At 42.8% G+C, this 22,414-nt stretch overlaps 1 protein-coding gene across 1 annotated transcript; it reads left to right on the top strand.

The window, feature by feature from the left end:
• Positions 1-8,200: 8,200 nt before the first annotated feature.
• On the top strand, positions 8,201-21,976 carry LOC137375085 (extracellular calcium-sensing receptor-like). The gene is made up of 6 exons (XM_068041713.1): positions 8,201-8,343; positions 9,900-10,191; positions 11,999-12,817; positions 13,131-13,358; positions 20,854-20,977; positions 21,069-21,976. The coding sequence occupies exons 2-6, from the start codon at positions 9,934-9,936 to the stop codon at positions 21,974-21,976; spliced, it is 2,337 nt and encodes a 778-aa protein (XP_067897814.1). The 5' UTR covers positions 8,201-8,343; positions 9,900-9,933.
• Positions 21,977-22,414: the final 438 nt, after the last annotated feature.

Below are 22,414 nucleotides of genomic sequence, written 5' to 3'. Positions count from 1 at the left end.
CCAATGAAGCTCAACTTAAGCTCGAGGATCAGCACCTCATCTTTCATCGAGGCCCTATACAGCCTTCCAAACTCAATACTGAGTTCAGCAATCTTAGATCATGACCTCTGCTCCCCAGAGCAGATGTGATGATTCTGCTTTCCACATCTCCACAGACTTTAGACATATTTTTGTTTCTTTACTTGTCCAGTCACTATCTGCTTTGACCTTACACCATCACCCATAATCTCTCCTTCCTTCCACCCTACAACAGACCGTTCCATTGTTCTTTCTCCCCTCTCCCTAACCCTTCCTCGGCTATGCTTAAAGACCTCTCTAAGTACTCTCAGTTCTGAGGAAGTGTCATCGACCTGAAACGTTAATTCTGTTTCTCTCTGCACAGGTGCTTTCAGACCTGCTGAGTATTTCCAGAACTTTCTATTTATATTTTGGTTCAAATATCCTTTCCACAGTACCAAACTGTTGAAGGAATTGTATCAACAGAAAAACTCATACGGATTGCTGAGAAATTTTAATTCTCATAAATGATGGTACTTGCGATGGTAATAGAAAGCAAGGAGCAACAAACACGATTAACTGTTTCTATATTTGTGCAAATATATACCATTTTAAAATGTTTGAAAGCAATAATTGATTCAATATTATTTAATTACAATCTGAACAAACCAACACGCCTGTCCACCAAGGCGTTCCAACGAATATTCCCTTTGGATCACTGTAGTAGAGGGCAAAACCAAATGTCACCTGGATTATTCCCAACATAATCTGCACAACCTAAAGCAGAAAGAGTTCACAAATTTAGTGAACCGATATTCAAATGTCGAGGGTTAGAAATCCGAAGGTACGGCAGCCATGTTCGGGTGCGAAAAGGTGTCTATTCCTCCATCTGGTGGGCAGGAGGCACACGCTCATTGCCATCTGAAAGTGTCCTGCTTGTAACATCGATGTAAATAAAGCAATAAACATCCAGGCCCACGCCTGAAAGAGCATTTGAATTTGCAAATAAATAAGAGGTCTACTGGTTAATTGTGACCATCTGTGCAAAATTAGATTGCCCAAGGCTAACATAGCTTTAGCTGAAACAACGGTTAGAGAGTAAGAACTGGAATGGAAGACTTGATTAAGAGGAAAGGGTTTTTAAATTTTCATTCCTGCTCAGGAATCCACGAAGTGAGCTCATGTATAAATGCCAGGTTGACTATCAAGGCTCACACATGCATACCCGGTTCTTGAGAGTGACGGTGGGGTGAGATTGATCCAGCCGCATCTGACCACAACAGTCAACTCTTTCCAGAGAGGAGAATGCAATGGACAAATAACAAGGGAAAAAAATGACCGTACATTTTCAAGTAAGAGAGAAATCTTTTGCCTTATTAAGGAAGTCCAGACTATATGGAACTTCATCTTTTCTTCCTAGTTTCGGTTCCAGATAGCTGCACATTTAATACAGGAGCTTGGTCAGACCATAGTTATGTAGAGTTCAGGTCTCCATTTTACATAATGGATATCGAGGCACTGGAGAAGGTGCAGAAAGATGATACTGGAAATGAGCAGTTATAACTATCAGGCGGGAGCACCTCTCTAGGAAAGGGAAGGCTGAAAGGTGACCAAATAAAGGTCTTTACAATCAGGAAAGGTTTTGATACGATGGACGGAGCGAACATGTTTGCACTAATAGGGGCGTCCAAACCTAGGGGTCACAAACATAATATAGTCAGCGACAAATCCAATAACAAATCAGCAGAAAGTTCCGTCCCCAGAACGTGCTTTGAAAGTAGAACTTACTACCATATGAATAGTTGAGATGTATAGCATATATGCAAATCAGGAAAGTTAGATAAATTCATGAAGGAGAAAAGAGTAGAAGGATATACTTAAAGGGTTAAGTGAAGTAGAGTGGCAGGAGGCTCCTGTGGAGCATAAACAATCACACAGACCAGTTGGACCAAATGGTCTGTTTCTGTGCTGTAAATTCTATGTTTTTCATCTAAAAACAGATAATTATGCCCCTCAACTTAATAACAGAGCAAAAGTCATATGCAGAAACATGGTTACTTCCTTCCGAAATAAAACCTGGACGTGTTGGAAATACTCAACAGGTCAGGCACCATCTGTGGAGAGAGAAGCACAGTTCACGTTTCAGGTATGCGACCTTACATCAGAAATGGCAAAGGTTAGAAATGTAATAGATTTTAAGCAAGTGAAGCGGGGGTGGGGTGGGGTGGGTGGGGAGAAGAGAACGAAAGGGAAGATGTGTGACAGGGCAGAAGGCAGAAGAGATTAGATGACAGAGATGTCATGGGAAAAAGGCAAAGAGAGCTGTGGTGAAAGATAAAGCATTAGTCCACAGAGAGTGTCAAAAGCACAAATATGAGAAAAAAACAAGTTTAAGCGAGGCACACGGTTAAAAATAATAAAATACAATGAAATATGTCATGCTGTGAAATGATTGAACTCAATGTTGTGTCCGGAAGTCGATAGAGTGCCTAATCGGAAAATGAGGTGCTGTTCCTCAAGCTTGCGTTAATATTCACTGGAACACTGCAGCAACAGGTTTCTTCTGATCTCCGGTCTAACTTTATTCCATTTATATCACGCAACTGGTGTTTTTCACTCTTCCTCATCAGACCTCACCAGTAGATTTTTTTGCTGGTTAATTTGCGCAAAGCAAGGTTTCACATGCAGCAAACAGGTGAATGGCCGGTTAAAGTGTTTATGGTGGAGTTACCTATGCCGGAATTTTTGTGCGAAAAGCCATGCACTTGAACTTCTCGAACAGATAGACAAGGGCAGAGCTTTTTCAAGGGATATAGTTGTGTTTATTAAAAAAAAACAGAGAACATAAGCTTTAAAAAGGCATAGGGAGACAAAAACAAGGACGTTACGCTAAAACTACATAACTCATTGTTAGAGATCAGTTGGAGTACTATGTTCTTTGAGGATATCAAGGCCTTGAGAGGGTGTGAGGAAATTTACCAGAATTAAACAAGGCATGAAGGCTTTCAGTTATTTGGAAAGAGTAGAAAAACCAATATTCTCCGTACAGCAGAGGAGGTTAGGAGAAATTTCATAGTGACATTTAAAATTATGCGTGTTTTTGATTGAGTCGCTGGGGAGCAATCGTTTCCACTGGTAGGAGGGGCGGTGAGCAATTTACATAGGTTTAATATAATTGATAAAAGAACTAGAGGGGAGATAAGGAGAATTTTCTTTCTCGCAGTCTATTTTTGTAATCAGAAATGTACTGCTGGAGTGGGTGATCGAATCACATTCAAATGTAACTTTCAAAAATGATTTTTATTCACAGTCGAAGGGGGGAAAGGGACACAGGGAAAGAGCAGGGGAGCAGAATTCATTGGCGTGCTTTATCAAAGGGTCGGCTTAGGAATGAATGACAGAATGGCCTCCTGTTGCGCTGTACTATCCTATAAGATTCAATTCCAGATGGCCCGCTACATTTTCGGAGGAAGATCTGCAAAAACGCCAGAGAAATGGCGTGAACGGAAAGGTGCATATATGTAAAGGAATGTCATTGTATGTTTGCACGTTGATCACTCCACATATATGGGCGGCGCAGTGGTTAGCACCGCAGCCTCACAGCTCCAGTGACCCGGGTTCGATTCCGGGTACTGCCTGTGTGGAGTTTGCAAGTTCTCCGTTTGTATGCGTGGGTTTTCTCCGGGTGCTCCGGTTTCCTGCCAAAAAACTTGCAGGTTTATAGGTAAATTGGCCATTATAAATTGTCACTAGTATAGGTAGGTGATTGGGAAATATAGGGACAGGTGGGGATGTTTGGTAGGAATATGGGATTAGTATAAATGGGTGGTTGATGTTCGGCACAGACTCGGTGGGCCGAAGGGCCTGTTTCAGTGCTGTATCTCCAATCAATAATCAAATATATTTACCGTCATTCACCGTACTTCTAAATTTCAACCTCATGTCTAACTATACACATTGACTCAGACTTTTATCATTGAAGAAAAACACACAGTAACTTAACGGGAACAATCCATTCAGTTTATCTGTCACACTACTTGTTAACATTTTTTTTTTAGAATTACAGCACTGAAACAGGCCCTTCGGCCAACCGAGTCTGTGCCGACCATCAACCACCCATTTATACTAATCCTACACTAATCCCATGTTCCTACCACATCCCCACCTGTCCCTTTATTTCCCTACCTATACTAGGGACAATTTATAATGGCCAATTTACCTCCCAACCTGCAAGTCTTTTTTGGCTGTGGGAGGAAACAGAGGGAGAACTTACAAACTCCACACAGGCAGTACCCAGAATTGAACCCCGGTCGCTGGAGTTGTGAGGCTGCGGTGCTAACCACTTCGCCACTGTTTTGTAGCGTTAGTCGAATAAAAACAACTTCTGATAAATATAGATATGTCGACGACATGCTGGAAATTCATTAGTGCTTCACTGACATTCAGCAGGCTATTTATGTGTCTCTATAGTATTTATTTGTAGCTGTGCATATAATTATTTTTTACCCCCAGGGTTTTCTGTTCTCCCTTGAGAAATCTTTGTATGTGGCAAGGGATTTGTTGGAATTGGCGACTGTCCGGTTGCACTGGTGCTGCTTTTCTGTTTGTTTGTGCTACAGGACTCATGAAGGTTGTCACGATCATCCTTTCGCAGTTCAAGGTTGCAGCCATCTTCTTTCTATTAAAATACATGCATATTAAACCGTTAGAAGAACCTCGCTTCTGTTGAAATAAATGGAAAGGAAGTCTATGGGCCCAGTTGGTGCGAAGCGAACCTCCCCGCCAGATTTGCAACGCTCTGTCCAAGTGATGTTTCACGTTCAAATGATAAAGACGAACTAATATTACCTCGAAGGAAGTTATGGAACTATTGAGTCATTTTAAAATGGCCAGCTGATGTCCCGGAGAGGCGTTACACACTGTTTCATATGACTATCAGAACTGGAGTAGATCACTCAGCCATTCTAGCACTTTCCACCATTCAACTAGGTCAAGTCTGATCTGTACCTTAGTTCAGTTCATCCATCTTTGCTCCTTATCCCAAAATATCCAAATCCAACAAAAATCTATCAAGTTCAGTATTGAAAGCTGCAAAAGAGTCAGCACTCATAGTTTTTATTAGAGGGAAAGTTCCAAATTTCTATTACCGTTTTTGTGAAATAGTGCTTCCTAATTTTACTCATGAAAGCTCTGATTTTAATATTGCAGATTTTGTGGTTGTAATGATGGTGAAACAGTCATCACTCATTGCTGTGTAAAACTAACAGCAACATCTGTTGTCCACACATACACAGTTAGACATGGAAATCCGGAAGTTCCTGTAAATGACACCTTGCTCCTCCACAGGGTGTCGTTCTTCTATCTTCACAGTTTTTTTTATTTCATGGAATGTGTGCATCGCTGGCAAGGCCAGCACTTTTTTTTACCCAGCCCAAATTAAAGGTGCGAAGGTGGTGCATCAGATGCAGGTACTCCTACAGTGCTGTAAGGAAGGAAGTTCAGGATTTTGATCCAGCGACTGTGAAGGAATTCAATACAGTTCCAAGTCAGGATGGTGTGTGGTTTAGAGGGGAGCTTGCTGTGGTGATGTTTCATTGTGTCTGCTGCCCTTGGCCTATTCGATGGTAGCGGTCACTGGTTTGGGAGGTGCTGTCAAAGGAGGCTTGGTGATTTGCTGCAGGGCATCTTGTATATGATACACACTGTGCATTGGTGATTGAGGGAGTGAATGTTTCACTTGGTGGATGGCGTATTGATCAAGGAGACTGCTTTGTCCTGGAGGGACTGGAGTCACATGTAGGCCTGACCAGGTAAGGACGGCAGGTTTCCTTTAGTGACCTATATGGAATTTTGAAACAATCGATAATGGTTTCCTGGTCAATATTATACTAGATTTCTAATTCCAGATTTATTAATTGAATTCAAATTTCACCATCTGCCATGGAACACTAGCCTGGGCCTCTGGATTACTAGTCCAGTTACATTACCACTGCGCCACTGCCTCCCCAGGACAGTTGGGACAGAGGCTTAACACTTCATGTGTAAAACAGCAGCGCCTACAAGTGCAACACTGCTTCAGTACCGCATTTCTGTTTGCACTCACCTTCGTCAGTAACAAATCGTATGCAAACTGATATTTTTCAGTTTTTGTTAAACCTTTTTCTGCGTTTACCAGCAACGATGCCCCGCAGAAGCAAACACCATTGAAAGTATACCAGCCGCAAAACAAAGTGAGTCTCTAACGATTCTAGGTGACACAACCAGCGCCAGTAACTTTCTGCACAATTTTCTATGAGGTAAGAAATGACACCGACCTTTTAGCTCTCTTTGGCTGTAGTTCTGATTTTAATGCGACAGAACAAGTGATCGCGTCAGCAGTCCGTTTTAAATCTCTCCAGTTTCATTTCCATTAGCTTCCACTTGCCATCGCCCGTCTTATAATATCGCACAAAGTCAAGGTCTAGCCCACTGTCTATATTATGGGCAAGAACATCTCCCGACCAGATTTAATATCCAGAGTGAAATCCTACGTGTTGCCCTGCGTGTCTCCGGATTGAAAGAGGAAATAATCTAGAACGGTTACTCCTCCTCATAATCCGATGACGCGCCAGCACCGCCTTCTCATTCTGGTCAAACAGCCTGGGCAATAATGATTGTCTGGAAGAAAACGTGGAAAGTGGCTAGCTAAATGAACTAGAGAGTGTTCCAGCGGGACATACAACAAAACGTGTCATCATCTTCAAGACAGGGGAGAAGAAGAAAATGAAAGTTTAATCAAAAATAAAACGCAAGCCATAATCATAGCGTTGACCACAAAGCTAACGCCGTCATACGATTACCCCATCACATCTTACCCTCACTATATCTACAATTTTGTGAAAGTACGTATTCAAATTAAGGAATTCGGCGGCGGGTTATCCGGATGAGTAGAATTCGCTTTCCTTGCTTCTTACCAGTCAGAGGAGATGGGTCTTTGAGATTGACAAGTTTATGATGCGCGCGATGTAAACGGCATTTATTCTTGATCCAGAATTATAGGGAAGGTTTCTTTGAAGAGAGGTACAAGTCTGCCTCATCAGAAAGTCAAGTAATGATCACAAGATACACTCCCTGAAGGTTAAAAAAACGAGAAAAGAAGGTAGGATTGATTTCCTCCCAGAAAAAGAGCTATAGGAAGTTAACTGTTACTTTCACATTCCGAAGTTCTGCATTGTTCATAAATAATGTTGAACAACCAACCAGTTTGTGTCGCAATTAAATCCTGTGTTACTCTGGTCAACGCTACGCAGAACTACTTGTCTTTTTAACGTGCTCAGTAAATGTGCTTCGTTGCACAGCATTCAAGGTTCTTTGGGTGATTTCCGTTATTTCTTCCTATAACAGGCAGTTTTAAGGTCAACCTCAGAGCCACATTAGAGGCAATGGCCAGCTGATTTATTTCCAGAAACAGAAAAGGCCGGGTATTTCATCAATGGGAACTACTGAGATACTAACATATAGGCCGCATTCATAGGTCTCTATCAAACCAGATTCTGAGCCAGCTGCTAAATGCGACCATTACACATATATTTACATTCAAGCAAATTTAGAAAGATGACGCTATAGATGCCTGGTCTCATTTCCTGTCGTGTCTGAAGGAACAATATGAGACGATGATAAGTGGAAGGTTTTAATTCAACTTCTCGGTTGCTGAAATATATTCCTTTGCTTTTGATTTACGATTTAACTTTGAATTCATTTTCATTGCTAGAGTTAACACTCGTGTTCAGAAATTCTGTATCTTATCTGGTGATGAACATTAGCAGCATCAAGCCTTTTGCATTACCATGGGAATTGCTTGAATTTTCCTCGGAAAAATGTTTACTCTGCTGGGATTTAAACAGTTGCCTGTTTTTATTAGTCATAATGAGACAGAAGGAGGCCTTTCAGCCCCTCGAGACCAGGCCGATTCTCTATAGAGAAATCCTGTTAGTCCCATTCCCCCTTTCTATCCCCATGTTACGTGTGAATCCTCGTCTCAGGGAAGTTGCCAAGCCATTGGCTGTCATGCAATTGCACCAATAGATTTGTGCCCATATATAAGCACATCGGGTCATAGCTAGAGATAACCTGGTGACAGGTACCTTGAAATAAAACAATGGCTCTGTTTCTGATTTTCCTGTTGCTAGCTGCTGTGCCGACGCGGGAAACCCATAGAATAACGTGCAAAAGTCAAGCAAAACATAGTTTACCCGATTTATCTGAGGATGGGGATATCATCCTCGGTGGAATATTTACCGTGCACTTAGATGCGATTCAGAGCGTCCATTCATTTACAGTTCCACCGACAGAATCACAATGCCGGAGGTAAGTCCAGTTGTGCCGAGGACAACTGCCATTGCCCATGCTGCACAAAACGACAGAAAATATCATTCTATCACCAGTCCGAAATATAACTTTCTGTATTCGGTCGCTAATTATCATCTGGTGGATTTAAACAGGTTTATGGTTGATTTATAGGGTCGCTATTTTCAGTTGATTTGAAACGGAGATTCATTTCCTCAGAATGATCACCCTTCACTTATTAGACATATTGTGCATTGACACAGCGCTGATGTTATTGGAACTTGTTCTGTAACTATAATCTGAGAAAGGATCGGCAAGGGCATATTCAAAAATGTCCGACAGTCTAGTGCAGTGGGTATTAAACAATGTACTGAAGCACCGTGTAACAGTCGGGATTGCTTTGGCCGCATTATAACTAAGGAGAAATCCCTGGTCTTAACACGTTAGATGACGACTGTTGTTCAGGCTGTTAAATCAGTGAATTACATTGAAAACAAATAAGGGTGTCTGCAAAGATATCACTAAGTTCTTAACTATTTGCTTTGATCGTTGATAGTCACTTTTTCAATGTGTTATATTTTTAAATTGTAACCGATGACACGTTAAGTTGCAATCAATTTACAGGTATTGCTGTTTACTACAGGGTTGCATGTATCGCCAGGTCACTAGAATATGAATCCTCGTTTGAATGGGGTTTCCGATCATATTGCTCATCAGAAAGAGAAAAGTCAATCTGGTGATTGCTATTTCATGAATTCTTTTTTTTTGCTAGAATGCAGTTTCGCAGGAACGAACATATTTTAGAACATAGAACATAGAACACTACAGCGCAGAACAGGCCCTTTGGCCCTCGATGCTGCGCCGACCTGTGAAACCATCTGACCTACACTATTACATTTTCATCCATATGTCGATCCAATGACCACTTAAATGCCCTTAAAGTTGGCGAGTCTACTACTGTTGCAGGCAGGGCGTTCCACCCCCCGACTACTCTCTGAGTAAAGAAACTACCTCTGACATCTGTCCTATATCTATCACACCTCAATTTAAAGCTATGTCCCCTCGTGTTTGCCATCACCATCCGAGGAAAAAGACTCTCACTATCCACCCTATCTAACCCTCTGATTATCGTATATGTCTCTATTAAGTCACCTCTCCTCCTCCTTCTCTCCAACGAAAACAACCTCAAGTCCCTCAGCCTTTCCTCGTAAGACCTTCCCTCCATACCAGGCAACATCCTAGTAAATCTCCTCTGCACCCTTTGCAAAGCTTCCACATCCTTCCTATAATGCGGTGACCAGAACTGCACGCAATGCTCCAGGTGCGGCCTCACCAGAGTTTTGTACAGCTGCAGCATGACCTCGTGGCTCCGAAACTCGATCCCCCTACTAAAAAAAACTAACACACCACATGCCTTCTTAACAGCCCTATTAACCTGGGTGGCAACTTTCAGGGATTTATGTACCTGGACACCAAGATCTCTCTGCTCCTCTGCACTACCAAGATTTTTCACGTCAGTAATATTCCACAATACCTGATTGAATTACTTTCATGCCAATTTTTTATGTATCTCGCAGTTTTCACTTGTCAAACTTTCGGTTGGTGCAGACCATGATATTTGCTATTGAAGAAATAAACCAGGACAAAACCCTACTTCCGAATATCACACTAGGATATAAAATCTGCGATGACTGCTCGTCCTCCACAATTGCGGCAAAAGTAGCACTCGCTTTGGTCAACAGTGGAGAAGAACTAATTGATTACCCACAATGTAAAGGTTCCTCCAATGTCGTTGCCATTATTGGCTGTGATTTATCCACGTCTTCGATAGTAGCTGCAAGGGCAGTTGGGTCTTTCGGGATTCCGATGGTAATATGTTAGACATTTCAGTGTATTTTCATTAAGATGGTATATTCAGTCAATTTGCGGCGGTCAGCCACACACAACAAAACAAAATTCCACCTGCGTTAATGCTGCGTTTTTAATGTGTTCGGCGAATTGCAAAGTGTAGGGATAATAAAATCATAATTCGAAGATTCAATTCTCTCGCAGGAATGGAGATACTGAGGAGGATACTGCGGTTATATAGTGCTTATGTGTTTATTGAAGTACAATATAATAAAACGGTTAACAAAAATTAAAGTCCGGGGATTAAAAGGGAAGCGGCTGCTTGGACAAGAAAATGGCTAAGGGATTTCTACCTACCAGATATTCGTGGTGAGTGGTTGTATTTCAGTCTGCATAGAAGTGTGCAGTGGTGTCCCTCAGGGGTTATTGTTAGGTTAACAGTTCTTCTTGGTATACATAACGTAATTTCACGGTTTGCAATGAAACGAAACTCAGAAATATAATAAAATCTGCGGATGATATTAATAGACTTCGAGAGGAGATAGTCGGACTTGTGAAATTGGAAGACACAAGGAGGATGAAATGTAAGAGAATAGTATGAAGTGTGAAGGTACATTTTGGTACGAAACGTGAAGAAAGGCATTATAAACTGAATGGTGCAATTTTAGACTGGGTGTGGGAACAGAAAGGCCTGGGGGTTTAAGTACACAAGTCTTTGAAAGTGACAGCACAAGTTGAGATGGCTTTTACAAAGGCTTGCAGGAAACATGGCTTAATAGAAGCATAAATACAAAAGCAAGAGCGTTATGCAAAACCTTTATGAAAGACTGTTTAAACCCCGGCTGGAGCATTGTGCCCAATTCTGGTCACTGCCGTGATGGAGAGTTGCTTTACCAGAATGCTACTGGGGATGAAACCACTCAGTTACGTGGGAGAGACTAGATGCATTGAGATAATTTTCTGTAGAGCGGAGAAGCTTAAAGAGAAATTTGATTCAGACGTACGAGACATGTTAAAACCGTGGGATGAAAAGGAAAGTGGATATAAAATTGGCTCAGGGACTGAAAGCAGAGAGCAATTGTGTATGGTTGTTATTCAGACTGGTGGAAAGTGTACAGCATTGTTCCTCGGGGGTCAGTATTAGGATCGCTGCTCTTTTTGTTTATATGTTAAGGACCTGAACGGGTCATACAGAACATAATATCAAAGTTGGTAGAAAGAACGAGTGTACATATACAAATCTTTGCAGTGGCAGGAGGTTCGGTAACTGGAGGACGCAGATGTAAGCTGATTAGCAAAAGCACCGGAGGCCATTCGAGGAAGTAATTTTTTTACTCAGCGAAATGCGATCTAGAATGCAAGGCCTAGGATGGCGGTGGAAGCAGATCCGATAATAATTTCAAAAATAAATTGGATACATATTTGAAAGGGGAAAATTTGCTGGACTGTGGAGAAAGAGTAGCGGAGTGGGACGAATTGGATAGCTCTTTCAAAGATCCGAATGGTCTCCTTCTGTGCTGTAGCATCCTATAATTTTATTAGTCATGCCGCAGGTTTGCAATCGTCCCAATGTACTTACGATGCAACTACAATCATGCGCAGTGGAAAATTATTATATTATGCAAAGATTGAAAATGATTCTATAAATTTCAATTTTATTTTGGACATTTTAATTTTACAAATTGGCATAAATATCGTCCAAATCGCACTGTGTAGGCAAACCTGCAATAAATCATATTAGATATGCAAAACTTATAAAAAATTCAGTGAACACATTTATGGCTTGCTGTGTGCAACCCTATTCATATTAATGATTTTCTTTACACAGGTCAGCTACTATTCTACTTGCTCCTGCCTCAGCGACAAGCAAGAATATCCTACATTTTTTAGAACTATACCAAGTGATAGCCATCAGTCCAAACTTCTCGCTGAACTCGTGAGAACTTTCGGCTGGACTTGGATTGGAACAGTTAGAAGTAATATCGATTACGGTAATTTTGGAATGCAAGCATTTGTCGAACACGTCCAAAAAACTGGGGTTTGCATTGCGTACTCTGAGTCATTTTACAGGACCGATCCTGCGGAGAAAATCAGCAAAGTAGTGCAGGTGATCAAACAGGCGACGACAAAGGTCGTGGTTGCTTTTGTTGATACCGGTGATATGCGAATTTTACTGAAGGAAATCTTGCGTCAAAACGTAACAGGCATACAGTGGATTGGAAGTGAAGGGTGGGTTACAGAAGATTTACTCCCACCTGAAGAAAGCGCAAGATTTCTCGTTGGGACAATCGGTGTTGCAACCCGCAGGACAGAGATAGCCAGGCTCAGAGATTACCTTCTTCAGGTTCATCCTTCTAAGTTTCATGATAGCATTTTGGTGAAGGAATTTTGGGAAAGTGTATTCATGTGCAATATGACAATGGAAAGAAATTCTCCATTTCAAATACGGCAATGCACAGGGAAGGAACAATTGGATGGGATAGAAAACGCATATCTTCCAGCAATAATGGATGGAAGTTCCTACCATGTGTACAAAGCGGTCTATGCTGTTGCTCATGCACTTCACGATATGTTTTTCTGTAAAGAAGGCAGTGGACCCTTTATAAATAACACATGTGCTCATATCTCAAATTTTGAGCCCTGGCAGGTAGGCAAGCATATACATTTTATTTTCACCCAATCCTTTCCAGAGACTACCCATCTACAATGTGGACAGGCTGACAGATTCGAAGCGATGATTGTTCCAGAACCATGCGAATTAATGAATGGTCACCACCGCCCCCACCACCCCGCCCCCAAACTTTATTTATTCCTCATCTGGTGCTGATTGCCCTGTCCTACATTCTCTACCTTCGTCTTTTAAACATAATATAAATACATTTGAATGTATATCTTGTCTACGTGCAACTAATCCATGTTTATAATCAAAGATTTACATGCCTTGCATTGTTCTTCTGTAGCTGCTCCATTATCTACACACAGTAAATTTCACAACTCGGACTGGAGAAATCGTGTACTTTGATAGAAATGGCGATCCCGTTCCAACATATGAATTAATAAATTTGCAACGGAATTCGGAGAGTACACTTGACATTGTAAACATTGGTTATTATGATGGTTCAGCGCCTTTAGGACACGAACTTGTCCTGAATATCGGCGATATCGTGTGGAGCAGTGTTGGAAATAAGGTATGTTCCCGACAACTCTTATTCGAGAAGAACAGACAATCCATGAGCTTTGGACCTGGAAAACGGAAGAATTGCGCGCGTGTGTTTATATTAATTATTTGGTTGTGGGCACCGCGGGAAAGTTGGTATTTATTGCCCGTCCCAGTTGCCCCGGTTTAATGCAAATGAATGGTTTTCTAAGACAATTCATAGGACATTCTTGTCTGCTTTATTTTCTTTATCTCTTCTTCCCATCGCAATTTTTTGAAGATCTTGACAGTAATTTCTCTGCAATGCACATGGCTGAACTCAACGTAGTAATAAAAATGAAAAAAGTTGGAAATGCTCAGCAGGATCTGTTGAGAGAGAAACAGTTAGCATTTCAGACATTTTCTGAGTTCATTTCGTTGGCGAGGAGTTCTCCCCCGACCAGCGGACACATTCATCCACCTCCAGTCCTCTCCCTCCTTCTGGACCCCTCCCTCTGGCCTCTTACCCACTCTTGATTTTTTCATTGAAAACTGTCAGCGTGACATCAGCTGCCTTAATTTCTCTGCCCCCTTCACTCTAACCTGGCTCCCTCTGAACTTGCACTCCAGTCTCACAGGTCTAACCCTGACATTGTGATCAAACCTGCTGACAAGAGTGGTACTGTTTCTCTCTACCTTGCAGAGGCTGAGCACCAACTCTCAGACACTTCTTCTTCCCTCCCCCTAGACTTTGACACCATCACCGAACATCAAGGCATTGTCTCCAGGACTGTCACTGACCTCATATCCTCTGGATATCTTCCCTTTACAGTTTCCCACCTGATAGTCCTGCAACCCCGAACAGCCCCCTTGTATCTTCTTCCCAAAGGGCCATCGCAGTAGACACATCATTTCAGCCTGTTCCTGCCCCACTGAATTTATTTCCTCCTATCTTGATTCTACTTTTTCTCCCCTTGTCCAGACCCTCCCCACCTACAACCATGACTCTTCTGACATCCCACATCATTTCAACAAATTCCAGTTTCCTGGCCTTAACCACCTCCTCTTTACTATGGACATCCAATATCTGTACAACTCTATCCCCCACCAGGATGGTTTGAGGGCTCTCAGCTTCTTCCTTGAACAGAGGCCCAACCAGTTCCCATCCACCACCACCCTCCTCCGCCTGGCTGAACTTGTTCTCACATTGAACAACTTCTCCTTCAACTCCACTCATTTCCTCCAAATAAAAGGTGTTGCTATGGGTACCTGTATGGGTCCTAGTTATGCCTATCTTTCTGTGGGGTATGTCGAACATTCCTTGTTCCAGTCCCACCCAGGCCCCTTCCCCCAAATCTTTCTCCAATATGTTGATGATTGTATCACTGCCACTTCCTGCTCTTGTACCGAACTGGAAAACTTCATCAACTTTGCTTCCAATTTCTACCCTTCTCTCACCTTCACATGGTCCATCTCCGACACTTCCATTCCCTTCCTCGACTTCCCTGTCTCCATCTCTAGGGATAGGCTGTCCACTACTATTTATTATAAGCCCAACAACTCCCACAGCTATCTTGACTACACTTCCTCACACCCTGCCTCCTATAAGGATTCCATTCCATTCTCCCAGTTTTTCCATCTCTGACGCATCTGTTCTGATGATGCAATCATCCACAACAGCGCTTCTGATATGTCTTCCTTTTTCTCAACCAAGGATTCCCCCGTACTGTGGTTGACAGGGTCCTCAACCGTGTCCGGCCCATTTCTGCACTTCTGCCCTCACCCCTTCCCCTCTCTTCCAGAACTGCAACAGGGTTTCCCTTGATCTCACTTCCTACCCCACCAGCCTCCACATCTAAAGTATCATCCTCTGCCATTTCCACCACCTCCAGCGTGATGCCCCCACCAAACACATCTTCCCTCTCCTCCCCTGTCAGCATTCTGAAGGGGCCATTCCCTCCATGACACCCTGGTCGACTCCTCCATTACCCCCAATACCTCATCCCCTTCCCACGGCACCTTCCCATGCGCCCGCAGTAGGTGTAATACCTGCCTCTTTACCTCCTCTCACCTCACCATCCGAGGCCCTAAACACTCATTCCAGGTAAGGCAGCAATTTACTTGTACTTCCAACAATTTGGCATACTGTATTCTCTGCTCACAATGCGGTCTCTTCTACATTGGAGAGACCAAATACAGATTGCATTACCACTTTCTAGAACATTGCTGCTCGGCCCACAAGCATGACCCCGAGCTTCTGGTTGCTTGCCATTTTAATTCACCACGTTGTTCTCATGCCCACATTTCTATCCTCAGCCTGCTGCAGTATTCCAGTGAAGCTCAATGGAAGCTCGAGTAACAGCACCTCATCTTCCAATTAGGCACTCTACAACATTCTGGACTCAATATTGAGTTCAACAATTTCAGACCATGAGCCCCATTTTTTATTTATTTATTTTTTTCAGTATGTTATCTTTTTTATTTATTATTTAACCATGTCCTAGTCTTAAACTTGTTTTGCATGTTTTTGCTGTTCATTATTCTGGCATTAGCACTGTTTCTGGACTCACTATAACCATTTAGTACTCTATTTGCATTCTGTTCAATTTACATCTGTCAATTAATCTCTCCGTGCTATCACAGGCCTTCCTTCTTGTTCTTCTTCCCCCTTTCACTTACTCGAAGAATGTTACATTTCTGACTTTTGCCAGTTCTGATGAAGGGTCACAGACCTGAAACGTTAACTCTGTTTCTCTCTAGATAGATGCTACCTGACCTGCTGAGTATTTCTGGCACTTTCTGTTCTCATTTCAGAGTTCCAGCATCCTCAGTATTTCGATCTCATTTTAGCATATCAGGTCCATGACCTTCCAATATGCACTGCAACATAACACTGTATTGTACTGATTTGAAACGATGTCCGCAGCCGTCAATTTTTCCACCTTTGTTCAAACAATCCTGAAATTGGATTGTTCATTATTGGCCATTTCCTCTCACTGTTGGAGCATTAGGAGGTCGCGGAAAGGTGACAAATTATGATAATTGAATAATTTAATACGAATTTATTTTCCAGTACATTTAGATAATCCATTGCACAATTGATCAAATAATAATACACAAAACTAACGGGTTGCTCAAGTTAGGGTTTGATTACATTATGTGTATCATCACTTCAGAGAAGTAACGAAGGAAATTGGTTCACAGATTGGTCACGTTATGTATTTGGAGAACAAAACAAAAAGAGGAAAGAAAGAACTTGCATTTATGTAGCACCTTTCACGACGTCAGGACATCCCAATGCGCTTGTTAGTTTGTGAAGTACTTTTGAAACGTACTCTCTGTTGTAATGTAGGAAATCACAGCGAATATACACACCGCAAGGTCCTACAAATAGCAATGTGATAATGACCAGATAATCTGTTTTAATGGTGTTGGCTGATGGATAAATATTGACTAGGATAGGAGACTCGCCTGCTCTTAGAATCACAGAAAAATAGAATAATACAGCACAGAGGAGGCAATTCAACCACAAATTCTGCACAAACCCTTTCAAAGAGCAATTCATTTGTCCCACTCCCATGATCTTTCCCCGTATCAATGTAATTATTTCTTGCAATTATAGGGGAGGCAGTGGCGTAGTAGTATTGTCACTGTATTAGAAGCCCAGAGACCCAGGGTATTGCTCTGAGGACATGGCTTCAAATCCCACCACAGCAGAAGGTGGAATTTGAATTCAATTCATAAATCTGGAATTACAAAGCTAGTCTGATGATGACCATGAAACCATTGTCCACCATCTGGTTCACTAATGTCCTTTAGGAAAGAAAATATGCTGTCCTCACTTGGTATGGCCTACATGTGACTCCAGATCCACAGTAATGTGGTTGAATCTTACGTGCCCTCTGGAATGGCCTAGCAAGAAACTCAGTTGTACCTAACTGCTACAAAGCCAATAAAAAGGAATGAAACTGGACGGACCACCCGGCATTGACCTAGCACCGGAAATGACAACGGCAAACCCAACCCTGTCGACCCTGCAAAGCCCTCCTTGCTAACATCGGGGGCTTGTGACAAAGTTGGGAGAGCTGTCCCACAGGAATCATACCTGACAGACAATGTCCCAGACACTGCCATCACCATCCCCAGGTATGTCCTGTCCCACCGACAGGATAGACTCAGCAGAGGTGGCAGCACAGTCGTATACAGTAGGGAGGGAGTTGCCCTGGCAGTCCCCAACATCGACTCTGGAACCCATGAAGTCTCAAGGCATCAGGTCAAACATGCACAAGGAGACCTCCTGCTGATGGGTCAGTAGTCCTCCATGTTGAACACCACTTGGAGGAAGAACTGAGGGTGGCAAGGGAACAGAATGTACTCTGGGTGGGGGACTTCAATATCCATCACCAAGAGTGGCTCGGCAGCACCACGACTGATCGAGTCTTAAAGGACATAGCTGCTAGCCGGGGTATGCGGCTGGAGGCGAGTGAACCAACAAGATGGAAAAACATACTTCACCTCGTCCTCACCAATCTGCCTGCAGCAGATGCATCTTCCCATGATAGTAATGGTAGGAGTGACCACCGCACAGTCCTTGTGGAGACGAAGTCCCGCCTTCACATTGAGGACACCCTCCATTGTGTTGTGTGGCACTACCACCGTGCTTAATGGCATAGATTTCGAACAGATCTAGCAGTGCAAAACTGGGCATCCATAAGGCACTGTGGGCCATCAGTAGCAGCAGAATTGTACTCAACCACAATCCGTAACTTCATGGCCCGGCATATCCCCCACTCTACCATTACCATCAAGCCAGGAAACCAACACTGGTTCAACGAAGAGTGCAGGAGGGCATGCCAGGACCAGCACATCAGTGCAAAATATAAGGCTGATTGATGCATTTGGAACAATATTCAGCGAGAAGTGCCGAGTGGATGATTCATCTCGGCCTCCTTCTGAAGTCCCCAACATCACTGATGCCAGACTTCAACCAATTCGATTCACTCCACGTGATATCAAGAAACGACTGAAGGCACTGGATACTGCAAAGGCTATGGGCACTGACAATATTCCGGCAGTAGTACTGAAGACCTGAGCTCCAGAACTTACGTGCCCTGAGCCAAGCTGTTCCAGTACAGCTACAACACTGGCATCTACCCTGCAATGTGGAAAATTGCCCAGGTTTGTCCTGTAAACAAAAAGCAGGACAAGCCCAACACGGCCAATTACCACCCCATCAGCCTACTCTCAATCATCAGTAAAGTGATGGAAGGTGTCATCAACAGTGCTATCAAACGGCACTTGCTTAGCAACAACCTGCTAAGTGACGCTCAGTTTGGGTTCCATCAGGGCCACTCAGCTCCTGACCTCATTACAGCCTTGGTTCAAACATAGACAAAAGAGCTGAACTCAAGAGGTGAGGTGAGAGTGACTGCCCTTGACATCAAGGCAGCATTTGACCGAGTATGGCATCAAGGAGCCCTAGCAAAACTGAGGTCAATGGGAATCAGGGGGAAAACCCTCCGCTGGCAGGAGTCATACGTAGCGCAAAGGAAGATGGTTGTGGTTGTTGGAGGTCAATCATCTCAGTCCCAGGACATCACTGCAGGAATTCCTCAGGGTAGTGTCCTAGGCCCAACCATCTTCAGCTGCTTCATCAATGACCTTCCTTCAATCATAAGGTCAGAAGTGGGGAAGTTCACTGATGATTGCACAATGTTCAGCACCATTCGTGTCTCCTCAGATACTGATGCATTCTGTGTAGAAATGCAGCAAGACTTGGACAATATCCAGGCTTGGGCTGATAAGTGGCAAGTAACATTTGCTCCACACAAGTGCCAGGCAATGACTATCTCCAACAAAAGAGAATCTAACCATCTCCCCTTGACATTCAATGGCATTACCATCGCTGAATCCCCCACAATCAACATCTTAGTTGCTACCATTGACCAGAAAGTGAACTGGAACTAAATACCGTGGCTACAAGAGCAGGTCAGAGGCTATGAATCCTGCGGGGAGTAACTCACCTCCTGACTACCCAAAGCCTGTCCACCATCTACAAGGCACAAGTCAGGAGTGTGATGGAATACTCTCCACTTGCCTGGATGAGTGCTGCTCCAACAACACTCAAGAAGTTCGACACCATCCAGGACAAAGCAGCCCGCTTGATTGGCACCCCATCTACAAACATTCACTCCCTCCACCATCGACGTACAGTGGCAGCAGTGTGTACCATCTACAAGATGCACTGCAGCAACGCACCAAGGCTCCTTTGGCAGCACCCTCCAAACCCGTGACCTCTACCAACTAGAAGGACAAGGGCTGCAAATGCATGAGAACACCACCACCTGCAAGTTCCCCTCCAAGGCACACACCATCCTGACTTGGAACTATATCGCCATTCCTTCACTGTCGCTGGGTCAAAATCCTGGAACAGCCTTCCTATCAGCACTGTGGGTGTACCTACCTCACATGGACTGAAGCGGTTCAAGAAGGCAGCTCACCACCACCTACTCAAGGGCAATTAGGGATGGGCAATGAATGCTGATCTGGCCAGCGACGCCCACATCCCATGAATGACTTAACAAAATATTCTTCTTCAATTATTTATCAAATTCCCTTTTGAATGCTATGCTTGAATCTGTATTCACCACCCTCTCACATCCTTCCTATACTGTGGTGACCAGATCCATACACAGTACCCCAGTTGTGGCCTAACTAATATTTTATACAGCTCCATCATAACCTCCCTGCTCTTAAATTCTATACCTCGACTAATGAAGCCAAGTATCACATTTATGACCAAGTCCACCAAGGTTCCTCTGACCCTCTGTACTTCCTAGTGTATTACCATCCATTGTATATTTCCTTGCCTTGTTAGTCCTCCAAAAATGCATCATCTCACACTTCTCTGGATTAAATTCCATTTGCCACTGCTCCGCCGATCTTACCAGCCCATCTGTATCATCCTGTAATCTAAGGCTTTCCTCCTCACTATTTACAACGCCACCAATTTTCGTGTCATCTACGATCTTAGTGATCATACCTCCTATATTCATGTCTAAGTCATTAATGTACACTACACACAGTAATGGTTCCAGCACCGATTCAGGCAGTGCATTTCAAATCCTAACGATTTGGTGCATGAAAATGTTTTTCCTCATGATGCCTCTGGTTCTTCTGCTAATCGCCTTAAATCTGTGCCTTCTGGTTATTGAACCTTCAAATATTGGAGCTAGTTTCCCTTTAAATAAATCCTTCATGATTTCAAACACCTCTGTGAAATTTTCTCAACCTTCTCTGCTCTAAGGAGAACAAACACAGTTTCTGCAATCTATCCATATAACTATAATCCCTCATCCCTGAAAACATTCTGGTAAATATGTTCTGCACCCTCTCCAAAGCCTTCACACCCTTCCTCAATTGTAGTGTGCAGAACTGGAAACCATATCTCAGCTGGGGCTAACCTGTCCTGCCACCTTCAATGAGTTGCCTTGAATTATCGTATTGAATACATTTGGATAACATTAGCATATTGTCCTTTGCTTTAGATTCCACGTGCTATTTGCACAGAACTTTGCCCTCCTGGAACAAGAAAGCTTAGCAGGAAAGGACAGCCAATATGTTGTTTTGACTGTGCAGAATGCGCCGATGGGGAGATTAGCAACACCACAGGTCTGTACATTTAGGTCTAACATGCGTTAAGTATTCCGTGGTCACAAGCAAATTTCGCTTTAAAAATTAGAAGCTAAATTATTTTTTCCAGATACCACAGATTGTGTGAAGTGTCCTTTGGAATACTGGTCCAATCAACAGAAAGATCGATGTGTTCGCAAGAAGATTGAATTTCTTTCCTTTGGAGAGATTTTGGGAGTGGTGTTAGTGATACTTGCTCTAGTGGGAGTCTGTTTTACATTGGTTACAGCTGCTATATTTTTCCGGTATCGGAAAACTCCGATCGTTAGAGCGAACAATTCCGAGCTGAGCTTCCTCCTTCTCTTCGCACTAATGCTTTGCTTCCTATGCTCACTTACTTTCATTGGGGAACCAGCCAGCTGGTCTTGCATGTTGCGCCGTACTGCGTTTGCTATTGTATTTGTTCTCTGTATTTCCTGTATTTTGGGGAAAACCATTCTTGTTGTGATAGCTTTTAAAGCAACTCTTCCCAGCAACAACATGATGGACTGGTTTAGACCTAAGCAGCAACGGTTAGGCGTGTTCATCCTTACATTTCTTCAAGGTTTGATCTGTACTATCTGGCTAACTGTATCACCTCCCTATCCACTAAAAAACATGACCTATTATAGAGAAATAATTATTTTGGAATGTGATGTGGGCTCTTTAAAAGCCTTTTATTTTGTGTCGGGTTATATTGGTCTTCTGTCCACTATATGTTTCCTTCTGGCTTTCCTTTCCCGGAAACTTCCAGATAATTTCAACGACGCGAAGTATATAACTTTCAGTATGCTGATCTTCTGTGCTGTTTGGATAACTTATATCCCAGCTTATATAAGCTCCCCTGGAAAGTACACTGTGGCTGTAGAAGTGTTTGCTATCTGGGCATCATGTTTTGGTTTGCTTGTCTGTATTTTTGGACCTAAGTGTTATATTATCTTACTGAAACCGCAGAATAACACAAAGAAAAATATGATGGGCAAAGGGCCTTCACAGTAACTCTCAACTGCTTATCATTTGTACTTGTAATATGTTCCATCTGTGCAATTGTTACACCAATGTGCATAATCTTTGATTATTAAACGTATCATTGTTAAACGTCTATTGTCAATTATACAGACTAAGTTGTGCAGCACTTATGTACGAATAGAGTCGCATACATGGATGAAAGCGTCATGCTATCGAGGCCAATATAGGACTGAAATATTCAAGAGGATTATAAGTACTTGCTGTACACATCTAACAAGCTGATGCACCTCATGCACGAAGACTGATTTCAGTTTAGCCCCATACACAGAGTAATTTTCATCTTGTTCAGCTGGTTTATAAATTGGAAAATTGTAAATTCAATTTATGTAGGTCTATGAAATTAATCAGAACATAATTTATTATCATATGATGCATTCGTCATAGGTTAACATTGACAAGCCAAGGCAT

Source organism: Heterodontus francisci, chromosome 11 (assembly GCF_036365525.1).
Source record: "Heterodontus francisci isolate sHetFra1 chromosome 11, sHetFra1.hap1, whole genome shotgun sequence".
Taxonomy (NCBI): domain Eukaryota; kingdom Metazoa; phylum Chordata; class Chondrichthyes; order Heterodontiformes; family Heterodontidae; genus Heterodontus; species Heterodontus francisci.
Note: the sequence above shows the minus strand (reverse complement) of the source record. Positions and strands in the feature narration are given on the sequence as shown.